The 20,894-nt window shown below is 47.9% G+C and overlaps 1 protein-coding gene across 4 annotated transcripts in view; it reads right to left on the minus strand.

The window, feature by feature from the left end:
• CASP7 (caspase 7) overlaps positions 1-16,697 on the minus strand; it is a 40,525-nt gene extending 23,828 nt beyond the window's left edge. Inside the window, exons 1-2 of one of the 4 annotated variants that reach the window (XM_037805109.1) lie at positions 16,628-16,697; positions 3,218-3,327 (exon numbers count right to left, since the gene is read on the minus strand). In XM_037805109.1, coding sequence (XP_037661037.1) covers positions 3,218-3,327 — 110 coding nt within the window. In that variant the 5' untranslated portion in view covers positions 16,628-16,697. Of the gene's footprint in view, positions 1-3,217; positions 3,328-15,462; positions 15,786-15,814; positions 15,857-15,972; positions 16,041-16,627 lie in introns of those variants that run through there. The other 3 variants (XM_037805108.1, XM_037805111.1, XM_037805110.1) reach the window with 3 other exon arrangements.
• Positions 16,698-20,894: the final 4,197 nt, after the last annotated feature.

The following is a 20,894-nucleotide window of genomic DNA, read 5'->3' on the forward strand; positions in this document are numbered from 1 at the left end:
TGTCGCTCTGTAAATGAAATCAGTGACCAAAATGGCATCGCAAGTGGTCAATTTAAAATCTGGTGACACTGCGCTAGAAAAAATAACCTTCCACCATACTGAAGTGAAAAATGGAAGGAAAACTCTAAATTTGAAGGGTATGCCACAAATCCAAATTCAATTTTAGTAAAATTGAATGCATCCCTGATAGATGGCTACATGGGTGGGGAGTACAACATGGAAAAAATGACCCATTATATATTAAAGACTATATTTAATAGGAATATCTTACCAACTCTATACTAATACTAGGGATGAATAATTAGCAGCTGATAAGAGCTCTGGAGTGTATTAAATGATGATAATTGTTTAAGTTGAGAGTGATGATGACTGTACAACTCAGTGAAGATAATGTAAGAAACTGGTTATCTTGAGATAGAATATATATTAAGTGAAGTTAGGAACCCATGACTTGAGACTTTCTCTTGTGAAATTTAGGGTTGTAAATAGGAGGTTGAGCCCTCCTATAATTATGTCTGAGAGGCACCTCCAGAGAACTCTTTTTGTTGCTCAGATGTGGCCTTTCTCTCTTTAAGCCCAACTTGGCAAATAAATATATTAACCACCCCCCCCACAAGAGGGACATGACTCCCAGGGGAATGAATCTCCCTGGTGACATGGGACATGATTCCCAGGAATGAGCTTGGCCCTGGCAGTGAGGGATTGAAAATGCCTTCTTGACCAAAAGTGGTAAAAAAGAAAGGTAACAAGCTGAGGTCACAGTGGTTGAGCGATCCCAAATGGAGTCAAGAGAAACCGAGAGGTTTCTCTAACGTAAGCTCCAGCTAGATATCCCAAATGGCCACAGTATGCCATGCCCTTACCAAAAGTAGTCCCCTAATACCTAGGTCCCTACCTGAGATTCTATAAAAGATTCACTCACTGTTTTCTCTCTCAGAAACTTAAATCCACCACAGTGTTCTTATGTCAGACAAGTCCTAAAACCCAGAGGCAACAGCCTCTTTAAGAACAACAATCAGATGCAGCCCCCTTCTCCACAGTGTTGACACCCCCTTTCAATATGAACAAGGTAGGGTGCTCACTACCTAGATACCCCTGAAGATGGAGAGGGGGATTGGGTGGGGGAAGTGGTGGCAGTGGACAGGATGGGGTTTGACGGGGGTCTATGAATGCTGAAATTTTATATAATTATAAATATATATTTGGATGCTAGAGTGTTGGAATGGCTGGAAGGAGACAGATGACATGGTGGAACTGTAGCCTATGGGGATTTGCTCTATAGCTGCCCATTGGATTGTGCTTTAAAAGTCATCACCTTTCTGTATCTACCTTGTACTGCATAATAGGGAAGGGACTGAGACTGTGAAACTGTAACCCAGAGGAATTGTTTAAGTTACCTATATAACTGCTTGTTGAACTGTGCATCAGTAATGGAAATGGCTGGGGTTATGGAGCTGTGACCCTTGATGTTCTTTAAGGTTTGCTTTCTGACTGCTTGTGGGATCGTACTTTGAAAGTTGTCACTTTTGACATACACACAACATGTATGTATACTGGAATTCACAATTTTAAAAAAAAAGGAACTCAAGGGTCAGAAATATCACACCACTGAACATACATATATTTTTGCAGATCAGTGGCTCTTTAAGAACAAGTTTTCACATGGGATACCTAAAGACTTTCCAAGGGGTGCAAACACAGACAGTTTTAAGGGAATAAACTGCCAGATCCTCAACTTCTATTGTATTTTTTTTCAAATACTGATCTCCCTGAGACTCCACCTCCTCTTTCCCAGTCTCTCATCTTCCACTGCATTAAAGAGGGGCAGACTTTGCACCCAGCCTGAACTTTACATGCTGTGTAAACCTCCTGGGCATCTAACAAAGGAACAATTGAAAGATCAGTCTCCGTGAGTCTCCGTGAGTCCCCCACTCTGGTGGGGCTTCTTGCTCATACAGGAGTTGGATAAGGATGAGCATGGCATTAGAAATGGCTTTTAGGGCCTCAATGGGATGCTCCAAATTCAATTATATTCTAGAATGGGGTGGGAATGATGATATATCTTGTTTAGTGATCTTGCCTCTTTCATCCCCCAATTATTCCCCAAAACCATAATGCTTTTGAGCTAGAGTCCTGTGTGAGCAAAGCAAAGAACTGATGAATACTGAATCCAGGAGGTAAACAAAGGGCTAAGCTTTGTGCCCAGCTTTCCTTCTTTCCTTCCTTCTTTCCATCCGTCTATCCATACACCCATCCAACCATCTGTCTTAGAATTAAGTTTCAGAAACAAGACGATTATCACAGAGATGCCTTATAATATATTTACTGAATTGAAAAAAGGTATCAGACCTTAGTGATAGAAAGTAAGTCTGGTTAGGCTGACTGGCTTGACAAGGAGGGGTGGCTTTGCCAATTAGATTATACAGCAAACATTTTTCCTATATGAATGAGCTACATTTACAGTTCCAAGATCTTGACGAAAACACATAAAAAAAGCATGTGGTCTATTAAAAAAATGATATTGGCAAATGTGTATTGACACTATTTTAACTACCTTATCTCTTTTTTGAGTATTTTGGATTAAACGAGTTGCCTCTAAGTAAAAGACAAGCAAGTTTAATTAAACTGTTGTTTGAGAACTTTTCATAAAGCCTTTCCGGTGTACTTCCCAGAAACTGAGAAAATAAAAGTCTCTAAGAGCTGGGTAACAATTCCTTTTGTAAGTCAGGTAATTTCCGATTCTTTATTTTCAATACAATTGAAGAAGAACCTAATTGAGTTGTCATTTTTGGCACATAGCTCAGAAGGAATTAAAAGAATTGAATGGCATTACTAAAACAAAACTCCTGCCATCTCTATATATTTATTCACGGTTTCTCTGCTGCTTATATCTTTAATGAAAAATAGGAAAAAGTAGTGATATTAAATGCCTTTTTATTCTAGCAGTATCATTTGTCCATGAATTCATGAATTAATTTTTTAAAAGTGCCATCTATCCCATTAAAAGTTGCAAGTTTAATGCAATTTCTATTTAACAATTATTTTGATTAATAATAGCTAATCAAGAAAACGAATGATTTAGAAAAATTTATTTGTTTAGATCACATTGCATCCACCTCCTTCCCTGAATATCCCCTTCCCTGAGGGTGGGGTGGCAGAGGCTTGGCAGGCCTGTTGCCCGTGGCCCCTGACTAACCCAGCCACAAAGGTAACTCACTTGCAGATTGATGAGATGAAGGAAGACCGGTCTGGCTTGGCATCGGTTGTGTCATTCTCTGAGGAATCTCCAGCTCCCTGGTCCATGACACAGCCCTGATCATCTGCCATCTTGGAGTAGAAAAAAAAAAAAACCCAGAAAATTGGTATCAGGTGGCGCCCTCAGTATTGTGATATTTTAAAATAAAACTCATTAGGTGACACAGTTTTCAGTTAAGCTGAGAGGTGAACAGTGTTGCATATTTAGGCCCCAGGGTTCCTGCAGCATCAACTCATTCCACTGTTTGAGCAACAAATATATATTCCAGGCATCGTTCCAGAGACTGGATACCTAGCAGGGAAGCAAGCAAAGTTCTTGCCCTTAGGGAGTTTATAATCTAGCATCCACAATTTTGGTAAATGCTCACTGTATATGAGGCACTGTGGAAGGTCTCTAACAGTTAAGACACTCCCCCTCAATTCTTGGCAGGTTATCAGGTCTCATCCTTTGCCTTGCATCATCCAAATCCAGTTCAAAAACAGCACCTCCTTCTGGTCGACCAAGACGGCAGTATAAAATGCTCCACAGTGCTGTCTCCCCACAGAATCTTTACACAATCAGCAAAAACTGGCAGATGCACCTTCCTCAAAACTCCAGAGTTGCAATAATTGGGTAAGAGCTGAATCAAGAAAAAGCAACTTGAAAAACAGGAGGTGAAGCTCATGCTAGCCCTTCTCCCACCCATGCCCTGTGTAGTGTGGAGCCACCCTGTGCACCCATCATGGGTCCCTAGCCCTGATCCAGAGGGAACAGAGTAACCCCTATGTGCACACTGGGTGCCTGTAGGTCAGTGCCAATCTATCAGGTAGAATCCTAAAAGATCAAATCAGGAAACTTGTTTTGGGCTTACCCTCCAAGAATTTGTCAGAAAGGCAGAGAAGCAGCTTCCAGATAGCTACAGCAGTGTAAGCGGCCTGGGGCAAAGGACTACTTGCGTTATTTCAGACAACACAGCACCCAGAAGGGGTCAATGTCTATTGCAAAGGAGTAGAGGGTGCATTTGAATTCCTGTAAATGGGGGAATTCCTAACGCCAAGAGCAAGCACAAGCTCAGGAGAAGAAGTGAGTTCTACCCAGGCTCAGACAAGACAGAGCACCCTGCACTTCACATCTGCCTTGGGCTGATCTTGATAAAAGGACTTAGCTCTGAAGAAGACCACCAGTCAAAGCAAAGCCAATCTGCAGACTGCGAAAGGTGCTTGTTTTTGGTGTGCTTGTTTTTGTTACCTCCTGGCACTCAAGGACATCTCTTGTCATATCATTAGCTGGATACAGACCTAAGGAACAGACAGCTCAGAGACTAAATCCCAGAGTTAACACTTTAAAATATTAAAATGCACTGTAGCAACAAAAGATTACAAGACAAAGAAATGGGAAATGACAGATCATCCAAATGTACAAGATAAAAATACAGAAACCACCAATGAAGAGGACCAGACTTTGGACATACCAGACAAAGAATTTAAAAAATGACCCTCTCCCGGGGATGAATCTGGACCTGTCATCATGGGATTGAGAATACTTTCTTAACCAAAAGGGGGATGCAAAATGAAACAAAATAAAGCTTCAGTGGCTGAGAGATTTCAAGTGGAGTTGAGAGGTCACTCTGGTGGACATTCTTATGCACTATATAGATAACACTTTTTAGGTTTTAATATATCAGAATAGCTAGAAGTAAATACCTGAAACTATCAAACTCCTACCCAGTAGCCTTGACTTAAAGACAATTGTTTAACAATGTAGCTTACAAGAGGTGACAGTGTGATTGTGAAAACCCTGTGGATCACTGCGGTCGGGGTTACTGCTTCTAGGGGGAGTGGCGGCCGGTAGCCGAGCCCTCAGCTCTCGGGGCTGCTTAAAGGGTACCGGCGGCGGGGGCTCTTTCCCGGAGGCGAGGGCGAGGCGGAGGACGTGGCCAAAGTCCTCGGCGAGAGGCGTGCAAGGAGGGCGGCGATAAGGACAAAAACACTCTTCATCCAGTAGGGGTATGCGCCAAAGAGATTTATTCAGGGGTGATTACAGGTTATATAGGCTGGTAAGAGGGGCAGGGCTGGAAAGGAGGTGAAGTAGCCTAAAATGGCAATATTGAAGGGAGAGGGGCTAGGATTGGTTCTGAGAGGATTCAGGAGCCGTTGCAGCGGGCGGGGGTTGTTTGGGCCACGGTGCATGCGCACTGGCGGTGGCAGAAGTGGCCTTGGCACAAGGGAGTATGTGGGTAAGATAAGGAAGTGGGGAAAGGGCAGTTGGGAGAAAGGCGGTTTCCTCCGGCAAGCCTCCCCTGCCAGTGGCATTTTGGGTGAGGAAAAGGGAGCTGCCTTGACCTCGCTCCTCAGGCTCGGGGGGGCTGCAGAGGGCACTCACGCCCGTACCTACTACCCTCCCCAGGGGGTGATCAGGTCCCCTGGCCCAGGCCTGGCAAGCCGAGGTACAAGCTCAGTCCCCGCAATTCCCCATTCTTTTCTAATTAGAGGAAGAGGCTTTACCGGAGAGGCCCGCTAAGGGTGAGGGAAGGGGGAGGTCAGGGAAGGGAAAAAGGGGTTGACGGTGGCTCAGCGAGGCTGGAGCTCAGTGTTGGTGTGGTGCCCGGGCGCTCGACAAGGGCTTCGCTGCAGCGGGCTGGGCGAAGGTGAGGGGTTTAAAGTTCAGGGGTTTAAAGTTCAGGGGTTTAAAGTTCAGGGGTTCAGAGAAGCTGGAACTCGAGGCGAGAGCGATGTTCAGGTGATTGAGAAGGGCCTCGCGGTCGGCGGGTTGACCGGTGGCGTTGAGGTCGCGGAGGGTTGGCTGTCATCTTGGAGTGGGGGGCGTCAGAGGTGGCGAGTCGCTGATACTGGATTTGCACGAACGAGGAAAAAATGGCATCTGTTTGTTTTCTTACAAGCTGGACAATTTTGCGTATGATGCAGGGTCCTAAGATGAGAGCTAGAATAATTATTAATAGGGGGCCAAGAAAAGGAAGGATGTATGGGAGGATGGGAGTGAAAAAACTGGACCAATAACTGGTGGCTTCACGATCTCTTTTACGCTTTTCCAGTCCCTCTCGGACCCTTTTCAGGCTGTCCTCGACGAGACCTGTGGAATTGGCATAAACACAGCACTCTTCTCCTAGGGCGGCGCAGAGGCTTCCTTCTTTGAGGAGGAGAAGGTCAAGACCTCGGCGGTTTTGGAGCACGACTTCAGAGAGGGAATTGACAGAATTTTTTAAATGGTAAATAGCGTTTTGTAGGTGACGAATGTCCTCGTCAACAGCCGCCCTGAGGTGAGTTAGGGCGGAGCCTTGACTGGCTAACGCAGCGATTCCGGTGCCAGCGCCGGCAAGACCTAGGAGGGAGGCAATTGTAAGGACGGTGATGGGCTCTCGCTTTTGCAGAAGGGCAGGAGCTGCAGTTCTTTCCAGACGGAGGAAGAAGTCTTCTTCGCTGTGATATAAGACCCTAGGGATAAGGACAATTAGGAGGCAAGTTTCTTTATATTCACTGATGATATTCGTGCTGAGACAGGGGGTAAGTCCTGTAGAGGAACAGAGCCATTGGGAGGAGTTATGAGGAATGAGAAATTTTGCCGAGCTGCTGGGAGATGAGTAGCTGGCACAGGCAGTGAGGTCGGGAGAGTTACTGGAGTGAGGGCGGACGCACTTTCCTGTATAGGAGACTGAATGAAATGTTAGGGGGACGGCAGAGGTATTCCAACTGCATTCCGAGGGGCTGTCTTCTGTGCTTTCTGAAAAGGAGAGGTTGGAGGCAACGGGCTCGTACAGTGAGGAAGAGGTGGAGAGGCAGAGCCAGCAGGAGGAGGTAAAATTGGGGTTGGAGGAGTTCACTGAGGCAAAGGCGGCTTGGATGAGGCTGAGGAGGGGAGAGGAATAACGAGAAGGGGGCAGAGGAAGCTGGGGTGGTGGGGTTGGCGATGCGTTATTTGTAGCTGAGGTACAGTTTTTGGATGCGCTGCTGGTACTTGAGGTGCGGCTGGAAGGCTGTGGAAAAAGGGGGTTAATGACTTGGTTGGGACCTATGCCAGAGGGTGTTCTTAATGCAGTATTTTGGTATGGTTGGTTTACAGCCTCCTTTTTTATTAGAATAAGTGATCCTCGGTTGGTTCCTTTTTCATAGATTCTGAAGCCTCAAGTTTGACCGAGTAACCAGGAGGGATTAGTGGGGAGCTGCACTGTAAGATTAAGATGTGTGCAGGATCCCTTACTTTCTTGGCCGAGCCAGTTAACAGTAGGGAGTTTGCACCCTGTAGGGGCCCACTTTAGGGTAAGGTAATGATCAGGAACAGGAGGCTTCCAATTAGTGGCTAATGTTTCATACCCCCAGTATGCACAGTAGTACTCGTTGGGGGAATTACAGTACGATTTTTCAGGATTTGAGGATGGGCACATGTAATATTGGGCCTGGGGGTTACTTACCTTTTGAGCGCAGGTTTCTTCGACTCTGGAGACAAAGGTGGTGAAAGGCTTACTCGGCTCCTGGAAGAGCTTGGTGAATTTATTAGGCCGACAGGTAGAGCAGTTGGCAAATGCTCGTAAGGCGATTCCCCAAAGGATAGGCCAAAAGGTGGCAGGTGTATTAATATAAGCAGACGCATTTAGAAATGCTCCAGTGCCCAAATAGGCTTCGGGGGGGTGATAGACTCCAATGGCTGCATCTTGCTCACTTTGCTTAGCTGCTTCTGCCTGGAAGTGAGCACGCCAGTCAACAAACTGACCGGGGTTAAAAATTGAACGGGCAAGCGAGGCCCAGTCTTGGGGGAGGCAATAGTTCATGGCGAGATCCTGTAGTATTTGGGAAGCATATGGGCTACCTAACCCGTCCTCCTTGACGGCCTTGCGAAGCTGCTTGATAGTATCTAAGTCAATGGGATACCAGTCATGCGGCCTCTGTGGGGTGGGGGCAAGGTTAAGAGGAAAACAGCGAAAAGCACGAGAGAAAGGAGGACACGCTTGCAGAGGACTTGGCGCGGGAGTGGGGGTAGGGGGAGCGTTGCCCCAAGGGTTGCCTTGAGGTGCTGAAGGCAGCCAGGGGTTGTTAGTCGGCAGGGTGGAAGGAGTGGCGGCAGCTGCCGGTAGCGGCTCCGAGGGGGAGCTCGCCGAAGGGAGAGGCGGGAGTGGGAGGCCCCAAGCGTCGCAAGATGGCGGCGCGGTAGGCGTGGCTAAGACACAAGATGGTGGATTAGCCCCGCCCTGTGAAAGGGTGGGGTTCAAGGCATAAGATGGTGGACTAGCTCCGCCCTGTGGAAGGGCGGGGTAAAGCATATGCGGTTTCCGGCCCAGCTTAGGGCTGATGTCATCACCGGAGCATTTCCTCCCCTGGATGGAAGAAGAAGGAGGAAGTTCGCCATCTTGGCGTGGCGCAGTGTTATTTTGCTTTTTGGGAGTCACCTCGAGCGCGTTGTTAATCTGCTCGACTAAGGACTCCGTGTCCGAGTCATGATTTGAATTAGTATCGCTATCTGAGTCTGTTGGCTGGGTTGATAGGGCCTCTTTGGATTTAACGGGGCCTCTATCAGGGGGGAGGGAGCCTTGAAGGCAGGAGCGGATGGTTATTAAGGTGGGGAGCAAGCCGGGAGGGAAACGCTTGCTCTCATGTTCCATGGCATTAGTGACTCGATCAATAAGGCGATCATAAGTAACAGGGTCCCAAAGATGGCAAGTGGTGAGCCATGGGTTAAAGGGCAGCAGGAGATCCCAGTATATCTGCAGCTGCCGGACAGACACTTTACAGCGATGCGTGTCTAGGAGACCCGCTAGAGCACGAACTTGAGGTGCCTGACATGTAGATATACGATTACCCATAGCTGAGGGGAGAGGAGGGGGAGTTGTTCCCGAGCCGGGCCGGCCGGCTGGCAGGGAGGAGAAGGAGGAGTAGTTTACTGAGCAGAGAGAATGAGATAAACTGTGGCTGCAAGGCCGAAGGAGACGGCGAGAGCAGAAAGCAGTGCCCTTTGGCAACGAGAGCAGTCAGGGGGGGCAGTTGCAAAGAGGCACACGGCACCAAATGAGGAAATAAAGATACAAAGAACTACAGCAAAGTAATGGAGGGGAAGAGGGAGAGTGTTAGGAAGAACGGGGGTCATAGAAGTGCGCATACAAGAGGACGAAGAGAGCGTGGGGGAAGGGAGGAGTTCCTACTGGATGAAGAGAGCGTGGGGGAAGGGAGGAGCGGCTTCGGAGCAAGGAACCTCCCACGGCTCCGGAAGCGGCGAGGGAGAGGCGGCCCTACCTTGCAGGCGAGGAAACGGGAAGCTGGAGAGGCGTCCGGGCGAGCGGGTGACCTGCCAAACTGTCGTGTGGAGACGTTCCTCACACGGGGCACCAGTTGCGGTCGGGGTTACTGCTTCTAGGGGGAGTGGCGGCCGGTAGCCGAGCCCTCAGCTCTCGGGGCTGCTTAAAGGGTACCGGCGGCGGGGGCTCTTTCCCGGAGGCGAGGGCGAGGCGGAGGACGTGGCCAAAGTCCTCGGCGAGAGGCGTGCAAGGTGTGGAGGGCGGCGATAAGGACAAAAACATTCTTCATCCAGTAGGAGTATGCGCCAAAGAGATTTATTCAGGGGTGATTACAGGTTATATAGGCTGGTAAGAGGGGCAGGGCTGGAAAGGAGGTGAAGTAGCCTAAAATGGCAATATTGAAGGGAGAGGGGCTAGGATTGGTTCTGAGAGGATTCAGGAGCCGTTGCAGCGGGCGGGGGTTGTTTGGGCCACGGTGCATGCGCACTGGCGGTGGCAGAAGTGGCCTTGGCACAAGGGAGTATGTGGGTAAGATAAGGAAGTGGGGAAAGGGCAGTTGGGAGAAAGGCGGTTTCCTCCGGCAAGCCTCCCCTGCCAGTGGCATTTTGGGTGAGGAAAAGGGAGCTGCCTTGACCTCGCTCCTCAGGCTCGGGGGGGCTGCAGAGGGCACTCACGCCCGTACCTACTACCCTCCCCAGGGGGTGATCAGGTCCCCTGGCCCAGGCCTGGCAAGCCGAGGTACAAGCTCAGTCCCCGCAGATCACACTCTCTTTATCCAGTGTATGGATGGATGAGTAGAAAAATGGGGACAAAACCTAAACGAAAAATAGGGTGGGATGGGGGGGGGGTGATTTGGGTGTTCTTTTTTATTTTTATTTTTTATTCTGAATCTGATTCTTTCTGGTATAAGGAAAGTGTTCAAAAATAGATTGGGGTGATGAATGTACACCTATAAGATGGTACTGTGAACAGCTGATTGTACACCATGCATGACTGTATGGTATGTGAATATATCTCAATAAAACTGAATTTTAAAAAAATGACCCTCAATACACTCAAGGAGATAGAGGAAAACCTAGAGAAAGAACTAAAGGATATGAGGAAAACAATGAATGAACAATATGGGAATCTCAATAAAGAGAAAGGAATTTTTAAAAAGGAACCAAATAGAAATACTGGAGTTGAAGATCCCAATTACTGAAATAAAAAAAATTCCCTAGAGGGTTTCAATGGCAGATTGGAGCTGGCAGAAGCAAGAATTAGTGATCTCAAAGACAAAACAATTGAAATTATTCAGGCTGAGGAGGAAAAAGAAAAACAATAACAAAAAGTGAACAGAGCCCAAGAGACCTGTGGGACACCGTCAAGCATACGAAATACGTATTATGGGAGTCCCAGAAGGAGAAGAAAGAAAAGGGCAGAAGGCATACTCAAAGAAATAATGGCCAAAAACTTCCAAAATTTAACAGAAAATATGAATATATACATTCAAGAAGCCCAATGAATCCCAAACAGAATAAACTCAAAGAACTACACCCAGACTCATAGTAGTCAAATTTCCCAATGCCAAGGACAACGAGAAGATCTGAAAGCTTCAAGAGAAAAGCAATGAGTTAGGTACAAGGGAATTCCAATATGATTAAGTTCCGATTTCTCATCAGAAACCAGGGAGGCAAGAAGGCAGTGAGAGAAAATATTTAAAATGCTGAAAGAAAACAATTGTCAACCAAGAGTTTTATGTCCGGCAGATTTTCTTTCAAAAAGGAGGGAGAGACTAAGCCCTTCCCAGATAAACAAAAGCTGAAAGAGTTCAGCACCACTAGTCTAGCACAAGAGTCAGCAAACTATGGCCTGAAGACTGTTCTGGTAAGTAAAGTTTTATTGGAACACAGCCATGCCCATTCATTTTTATGAATTGACTATGTCTGCTTTCCTGTTACAATTAGAGTTGAGTAGTTGCGACAGGGACTGTATAACACACAAAGCCTAAGGTATTAAAAAAAGTGTGCCAACTACTGCGCTAGACTAACTACTGTCCTATGTCTTATGTGATAAAAATAACAAGGATAGAAGCTCACACTTATCCTTTCCTGTGCTTACTGTTCTACAGGCATTATTTTTCATAATATTCCCAATTACTACATTAGAGCAACTCTATGACTCCCCACCCCACTGACAGGTGAGAGAGCTAAGGTCAGAGAAGGTTAAATAACTTGTTCCAGGCCCCATAACTAGTAAAGAGTAGGGTTTGAGTCTGAACCCAGCAACGAGCACTCCGGAGCCCACTCCTCACCATTACAGCATTCAGCCACCCAGCTCGTGGCATCCCTGGGCACAACCATGCTCATTTCAGCCTCTGTTTTGGCTCAATGCACTCTCTTTCTGGAAGTCACCATCCATGTTTGCTGGACATGCCATCTTTGCCCACCTGGCCAATTCTTGTCAATCTTCAGAAGTTAGCTTAAATGGCACCTCCCCGCCCCCCTCCCCACCCCACACCCATTCCCTTCACAGCACATTGCTTGGCTCCTATATGGGAATGTAAGATCCTGACGGCAGAGGCTATGTTCCCAGTACTTAGCAAAATACCTGGCAAGCAGAAGGTGTTTACTAAATAAACATTAATAGAATGAAAGGCTGAAAGAAATACATGCCCAGAAGGAAAGGAATTAGCTAATGGTGACACAGCCAGGCAGAAATAGAACTAGTAGGAAAGCCCATTTCTCCTAAATCAAGTCCCATTTCCTTCCCTGTGAAGGGATCAGTTTTTGGCAGCAATGGGAAAACTTTGGGGACTCCAATTTCTGCCTGGTCCCATCCTCCAAGCAACTTCAGAGTGCGGCCACAGTTGGCGGATCCAGTTCCACGCAGTTCTGCAGTCCTGTGAGCACTCGCTGAGGTTGCTTTCACTCAGAAGGAATACATGCAGGCACCTATTTTGCAGAACATCTTATGCCTCAGAACTGCAAACAAGTAGACGGCTTCCGGCAAGGCAGGGAGAAGGATTCAGCTTGAGGGGAAGATGTCCAAGGAAGCCAAGCCATGACCTCGTGGCCTTGAACTCCAAGTGGTATTGTCATGTCACCCTTCAGCTTACCTGAGAGGTGAGCTGCACAGTGGGGTAGAACCAGGAGGGAAGGAGAGTCCCCCGGCCAGATCTCTACAGGGACCCCTAGAAGTCAGATGTCTGTCTTCCTTCCCAACACACAAGGAACCTTCCCACCATCACTACCAATGTGACTCCCAAAGGGAAATGGTTAGATTTTTCAAATTAGGACCCAAAATGTTTCTCAAAATTAGAGACAGTCCCATCTGTAGAGGAGCCAAGAATAAGGAAGACCAGGCATTCAGGAAATGCTCAATAATTTTCTTTATCCTTTTTATGTAGACTTAGTTACCTTTCAATGCCAACTGTTATTAACAAAGCACTCATTTAAATGTTTTCAAACTAATTAAAGTTATACAAATAGCATCAGAAAAAAGGCACCACATTCACTGTGTAGTGTTTAAGCCTTGAGCCTTTTGCTAAAGCCAGTCATAAAGGCTGATATCTAGGATGTATGATGATAAAACAAGATTTCCACTTTTAAAAAATGGGGGAGGGGGGCGCCTCTAAGCATAGGGTCTCCTAAGAAAGTCAAACATTTGTTTTAATATTTTGGGATGGCTCAAAAGAATTTTGGAGACTCCATTTGTTCATTCTATCAGTGAATATTTACTGTAAGTCTAACGTACCAGGACCTGTGCTAGGAGGTAGGGATACACCCGTGAGCAAAACTGATCTGGGCCAGCCAAGTAGGGGGACAGATGTTGAGGAAAAGATGGTGTAAATGTCTAACTGCAACTATGAGAGTGCCACATGAGAGAACTGTTCCTGGCCATACCAGGGGACCTGACTGAGCCTTGGAGGAGTTAGGGAAGGTTCTCAGGGAAATGTCCGATCTAAAATCTGAAGGACCAACAGAAGTTCACTGGGTAAAGGAGAATCAGAGGGAGGTTGGGGGGGGGAGGGTAAAGGGTGCTCCAGGCTCTGGGAACTGCACATGACTCAGCTCATTAAACGCTGAGCATCTGAAATAGTCCATCAAAGGATGGGTGCACCTTAAACGCATCCTTCCTAGCCACTTGGACTTGGCTACAAAGAGGCAAAGTTCAGGCCAATTGCTATGGCTCGAATGGAAGAGGCTTTCCAGAACTTTCCATCCAAACTCTAGGCCCCAAGGGTCTTCTGTTTCAAACCTACAACTCTCTTTAGGTTGCTGCTGAACACAGTCTGGAGGGACAGAAAGCTTTCCTTCTAACAACGTGCCAGAGAGAATTTCTAAAACAAGTCAACAGTAGGGGTACTTTACTCCTTTAAATTTGTAAATCTTGGCATTTGCTTTCTCATTCCTATGAGACTGGGTTTGATTTCTGGAAACATCCAAAGGACGTCCAAAGCCCAGGGTGGTGACCGAGTGGGGTGCCTGATCTCGGTCACATCATTTAAGCCAAGAAGGAAGTTGCTGCAAGAAGCATGGCCTGGTTTCGACCCCTTATTTCTGTTCCTCCTCACAAAACACAAAGAAAATCTAGGCCCATCTCAGCCCCACTGTGTTGCAGGGTGGCTCACTTGGGGTGATTTTCTGTACCTGTCCCTTTAGGGTCCATGCCAGAGGAGCAGTCATTGGAGGAATACTGTTTATTTAATTGCCCATAAAAGCCCCAACAGTGGCAGGCACAGAGGAGACCCTCAGTTATTGCTGCTATTATTAGCTCCACTCTTGTCCACAGGTTGTAGCTATTTGCAGATTGAGAGCTTAGCTGAATCATCCCTCGCCACCCCAGTCACAGAAAAGTGCCACATCCACGGCAGGCTCTCAATACATACTGCCTTATAAATCTTACACCTGAGTTGTTTTTGTAAACCTTTCAATGTCTTGAATAAACTGCTAACTCAGAGCAGAAAACAGACCTAAAGGGACCCAGGAGGGCAGCTGAGAGCCCGGGGGAAGGGGGGGGGGGGGCGTCAGATCTGGGGCTTTAGACAAAGGACTTAACCTCTCTGAGCCTCAGTTTCCTCATCCATAAAATGGGGAAACAGCAGTGCCGAAGTCCTGGATAGCTGGGAAGCTGAACGGAACAATGCATGTAAAATGCTAAGCACACTGTGGAACATTCCAAATGTTCCATAAATATTCCGTATTATCACCACCGCCCACAGAACTCAAGACTGTTGACTTCCACCAGTATTTTAAAACCACATCCATATTTTAAATGGCTTTTGTAGAGACTGGAAGAAATTCCTCTAGCTTTATTTCTAAACGTGCTTCATAACAATTGACCACATGTTGGGGCAGCTGGTATACATGTGGGTAAGAAATCATTTCCCAGCCATTGCCTGGAGTTGGATTTTTTTTATGGAGAAGGGGGGGTGGGCTCATTTCAGCTGCTTCCCGTGATAGGTCACATAATACAGTTCTCCACCCGTTTCCTATCACAATGAAAGCAATCGTCCTAAAAGGGCTCAGAGAATAGAGGCCCTGAAGACCTCCACCTCTCACCTCGAGCACTGTGGGAGCGTCTGCTGGGCACTCAAGGGCTCCACTGTCTCACCCGGTCCTCAGTTCGGCCAGGAGACTGCAGCCTCTATCCCAAGGTTTCTTCACAGAGGTTCAGAGAGGTTAAGCCACCTGCTCAAAGCCACACAGTTCACCGGCGCCCAAAGATGAATTATGAACCTAGGTGTGGCGGCACCAAGAACAGAGAACAAAGGTCAGGCCTGCGCTGCCTAGGAGACCCTGAAGGAGGAAACCGCCCGTTAGTAAACAGAGGTCAGGGCCAGGATGGCCTGCTCATGAGTCCAGGCAAAGGCGTAGGAATGACTTATCCGGAAACCAACTTGAAGCAATTTTACTGCCTCATAAAATCGCACTGCTGAGTACAATGGTGAAGGGTTGCGAGGTCGCTTGCAGTCTGGGGGGCCATATCGCCGGCCTTTTCTCACCTCCTTAAGGCACCTCCTTGAGCCTTGCAGGAAAGTTACCCCAACAATGGCAGTAGCTCGCGCGTACTTAGCGGCGCACCACAATCAGCTTCCGTAACAGCCCGGGATCACCAGTACTCCTACTTAGAGACGAGGCACAGAGACGGTCAAGGACGCACAACTGCCAAGCAGGGACACGGGGACTAGAACCCAGGCGTGTCTGACACCGGGGCCCTTGCTGTTAACCTGCCTGACAGATAACGAACTCCTCTTCCAAATCCCGAGCACACGGGGTGTGCCAAGTCCCCCGCTAGGAGGGAAAGGAGGATAAACCGAGAAAGTAAGCGATGCCGGAGCGCGGGAAGAATCCTACCCCAAAGCTTCAGCGACTATCATCTGGGCCTCCCTCCCCATAACCGCGCTCTGGGCGGCGGGGGAAGTGGAAGCCGCGCGGGAAAGAAGGGAGGGTGGGAAAGGAAGGGAGGAAGGGCGCGGCGGGGAGGCGCGGGCGGAGGCGGGGGCTGCAGTTACCGTTCCCACGGCGGTCCGGGAGGCTGGAGCTCGCGGCCGTCTCTGTCGCTCCGGAGCAGGGGTCTGGGGCCGCTTAATCAAAAACGAAAGTAAAAGCCCCGGCGCGGCAGGGGGAGGAGCCGCCCGGGGCAGGACAAGGAACCGGGCGGGACTGCGGGCGCCGCCCCTGGTTCGGGAGAATGCGCTCCGCAAAGTTGGCCGCCCGCAAAGCCGCCCGGGCCGCCGCGGGCGCGGATCCCAAAGAGCGCGCTCTGCAAAGTGGCCGCGCACTTGGAGACCGTGCTGGCGAAGTTTGCAAAGATTTCAGGGTTCCCGCCGCCGCGGGGAGTCCCCGGAAGAGCACCTCCTGCAAAACTGGCGGAGCTCAATGACCCGGGAGAGCGCGCTCTGCACAGCTGGTCATGGGCAGAGTGGCCCCGGACACGCAAACTGGGGAGCACGCCCTGCAGACTTCGCCGCGCGCTTCCTCATACACAGCGTCACCTCCCACGGCTGCCTCTTGTCTAGGACCTCTACCTGAGCCTCTGCATCAGCTCGGGAACGGAGTTCTTGTAGCCAGAAGGCTCTTCCCCAGCCAAACCCTTGACCCCACCCTGTGCGGCTCCTGTCCCCGAGGGGAGGGGGTAGGCTCCGCGTCCACATCTGCATGATTTACTTTCGCCCAAGGCTGGGACCCCTCCGGCCAGCCGTGGAATCTGCTGTGGTCTCCGGCCTCCGAAACTTTGCTTCCACTCGCGGGTGTGCCTCCCTTGTGCGTGAGCATGAGGATGTTAACGCAGCTTTCTCCCAGGCAAGTTCCAAACTTGCTTCACAGCCTGCTTGGTGCGATCTAGTGCCAGAATGATTCACGAAATATTTATTTAGCGCCCCCATGTGTCAAGCACTGGGTATGTGGCCCTGAGTAAGTCAAGAATGAGACAGTGGCTTCCACCGAATCCACTTCACCCCTACCCCTATACCCCACAACAACCCCCCCATCCCCCGCCCCCACCCCCCCACAGTCTTTCTTCACCCCTGGGTTTTCAACTGAGGCCTCCAAGTGCCTTTCTCTCCAGGAGCCCTCAGGGAAACAACTAATTAACTCAGGCAGTGAGGTTTAATTATCTGAGAAGAAAGTATAGTTTTATTCATACCAAAGAGATTTGTTTTTAAAGAACTATCAGTGCCTTGAACCAAAGGAGTGAAACCTTCATGGTGTGACATCAGGCAAAAACCATATCTTGTCTCTTCTTGCTTTCTCCTAGGCCTGAGACTTCACTGTTGTCTCTAAAATCTCACCAGTGAAGCGCACTTTCTTGGTTCAAAGAAAGACTGGGCTTAGGCAACTGTAAGGGAATAATTAATTATAATTAACTTCTGTGAAAATCCTGAAATTCCTGAATATATTTACACATAGCAATGCTATTTCTAATGAAGGTTGCACTACTTTTTATTTAATACCCATGTTCCTGAAATTTTGGATTCATTTTGGACACCAAGATAATTTGATTTTTCAAAGGAATTTGATTGTGAATCATTTGAGAAAGGAAGAATGCTATTAATAAAGCAAATAAATTTCTTCCCAATTTATGCAATTTGTAGATCTAACTTTTTGCAGGTTATTTCTGATAAATGGTTAAAAACAGTGTTAGAGCTGGAAGGAGCCCTAGCAACTAATCTCCTTACTTATTTTATAGATAAAGAAATGAAGGGAGGCTCAAAGACGTTGCCTAAGTCACCAGCTTGTTAGTGGCAGAACCAGGACCAGGTTGCCTTAAAAAAAAAATAATGAATTTGCCATCCACAAGAAGACTGTACCATAAATTATATCATACAAATGTTAAAATGTGTTAGTACACAGGAATTCATTACTGGCTCAAATGGATAGGTGGTTGGAAGGAAAACTTTCTATTTTCAGTTTTTTATTGTGGGCTGGGGTGGGAAATTCCAAAGTGATTGCTCTGAGTCTGAATTTTAGCCTTATCAAGTAAAATCATAGAAACATGGAAGGGAAAAAATGATTTGGAACTTTTCCTTTAATAATAATTGAACTGAGAACTTTGGATCCAAATGATATTCTCTTCTAAATGCACCTCATGTGTCTCTCTGCCCTTAGACCAATTAATTATTTTGTCCTTTCTTTTTATACTTGGTTTTATACATGATTGTAGCACAAACCTTCTCCCTCACCATGGAAACCCCCTCCCCTCACTATTCTGATGGCTTCCAAAGACTTGGCTTCACAGGGGTTCCTGGGCCTGTCCCTTTGGATCTTCCTGCCAGCCCTCATCTCTTTTGGTCACCAAGATGTTGCTTTTAATCCTGGTAAGCCCCTCACCCCTGCCCTAATGGGCATAGCACCCCCAAATGGCACCACCAGAGATTGCTTCGCAAAGTCTCCACAGGACGGTTCAAGCCAGACTATTACTTTATACAGGACTCCACCAAGATCAACAGAAATACCACTCCTAAATTCAAACTTGGGTCCCTGTTGGGTCACCAGAAGGCCTCTGTAATACCATGTGGGAATGGGAAGCTCAGGCCCCACCAATGAGGTATCTTCCCCACTCAGGGTCTGGCTGAATGCTCTTATTCCCCAAAAGGAGGAATTCCTGTTGTACCTGTTATTACTTATTGCCTGTCAGCTCCAAATCTATCCTTTTTGCCTGCTCTGTGTAAATTGAACTGGGCCCTTTAAGGAGTTTTCATTCACCAGTGCCTGATCAGTAGAGGGCGCTGGAGAGACACTGCAGGAGGAAGGAGTTTTCCTTCCCGGTCTGCTCCTGCAGCATGGAGCTTACGCAGAGCAGGTGGCTTCTCCAGCGCCCAGTTCCTGCAGGGCAAGTGGCTTCCCCAGGGCCCAGCTCCTGTTGCGCCTAGTGGCTGGCAGCACCCTGCAGCCAGCAACTTCCCTGGGCACCCCTCTCAGGTGGTTTTGTAGCAGAGTGCTTCCAGAGAGGCACCTCTGCATGGATAGCTCTCTCTGGCACCTGCAGGGCAAATATCTGGAAAGTTCCAGAGGGCAGATTTGTAGCAAGTTCCACTGACAAAGCACCACAGTGACTTCTCAGCCATCACATGAGGTGAGACGTGGCCATGCCGTCTACAGCAAGGTCTGGATCTCAGCCCAGATCCAGGCAAGCAGGCGGGGGTGGGGGTGGGGGTGTCTTCCTTGGGCCCTCTATCTCAGCTCTAGGGGTAGTAGCTATTATTATGTCAAATCTTATACTAATTATACTATACCATATTATACTATACTATATTATATTATACTATGCTATATTATACTCTGCTGTATTATACTATATTATGATTATATTATATATCTGTAATTCCTGTATTTTTTAGATTTCTCTTTAGTTCTTACTAGCCAATCTCTTGATATTCCAATCCCCTGTAACAGTTTGTAATTCTTCATAGTAACTTTTCCCTGTTCAAATTCCTATGTGGGTTCTCTCTCCTGACTGTACCCAGATGGATGCAGTCCATCTGTGTACCCCCAGTCCACAGGCCGTGCCATTACATACTCGATGGCCTTCAGCAGTGGGAATATCCATTCCTTAACTTGGATGGAAAACTCCATCCCACCCACAGGGTGTGGTCCTCTGGCCCAGGAAAAGGCGACCACAGTGATTAGACTACATCTCCCAAGTTCTGACCTATTCAGACTTGAATAATGCCGCCTTTGGACGGTGGAAGCCCAGCTAGATCAGACTGATCTAATTCCTATTCCTTTCCTCTGCCTCCGTCTTTCTTCCCCTTCCCCAAGAATCTACCAGGGCTGGACATCCCTCTGGCTCCTGTGAACAATCCCTTAGACTAGAGGTGGGCAAACGCTCATCTGCCCAGAGTCTTTTTTTGTACAGAACACCCACTAAGAATGGTTTTTACATTTTTAAAGGGTAGAAAAAAAAAGAGAAAAATAAGGTGTGACAGAGACTGTATGTGGGCTGCAAAGCCTAAAGTATTTGCTATCTGACCATTTACAGAAAAAGTTTGCTAGTTCCTATCTTCGGCCAAAAAGGACAATGACATCTCTAAAACAGCAATTTTCAACTAAAAGGTGGTCACAAATCAGATTTCCATTTCAGGAGAGGCAAAACATTTCTCCAACTTTCGTGGGCAGAGTCCTTGTTGGACCCAATTTATATCCCCAGATTGTTTAACATCTCGGGGCGAGGTGCGGGCATTAGGCAACTTCACCGACATTCAGGGGTTCCATGGAGTGAAAGATGGGTCGGTACTTGTGTAATAACCATTGCCAGCATCTAGGCCTTAGTGCTGCATGGAGCTTCACCCCTAAGCCACTGACCTTCCCATCACCAGGCAAACACTCCCCAACAACCTTCCCCCAGGATTCCTGCAAGCCCCAAGCAGTGGGATTGAGGGCGAGTGGGGCCATCTGACCTAGGAAAGCCTAAAGCTAGAGACGGAGCATTGCTTCGTGAAGTCTCCCGACCAGATGTGTGAAAGTGGGGGAGGGAAGGAGCCTCTGACGATCGGACAGGATTGATACCGTCATAGTGTGTCTCATACAAATACTTTCCTTTACCCTGCCCCATCGTCACGGTCACAGTTTCTTTGAGCAACTCTTGGGGTACCCCATGCCACATCCCCTCGGCTGAATGATTTTAGCTCCAAGCATGTCGCCACTCCCTTCTCAAGCTCCCACAGTAGTATTTCTCTCCTTCCCCATCTCTGGGCTTTCTCCAAAGCTGCAGAGGCCTCTTTAGCCTGTGCAGCCAGGAGCACCCTACACATGCAGGGGAGTTGATGCCCCTGAGGGGAACCCTCATCAGAGGGGAGTGGGTGGACAAGTGCCCCAACCTCCCATCCTTCAGTGGGACATTCTACGTGATTCCTCAGAGGGTCCCAGCAAGATTGAGCCCCAATTGCCCACAGCAGTAATTAGGTCAGAAGATACCTGTTAATGACGCTTCTTT

The sequence above is a fragment of the Choloepus didactylus genome, chromosome 15 (assembly GCF_015220235.1).
Source record: "Choloepus didactylus isolate mChoDid1 chromosome 15, mChoDid1.pri, whole genome shotgun sequence".
Taxonomy (NCBI): Eukaryota; Metazoa; Chordata; class Mammalia; order Pilosa; family Megalonychidae; genus Choloepus; species Choloepus didactylus.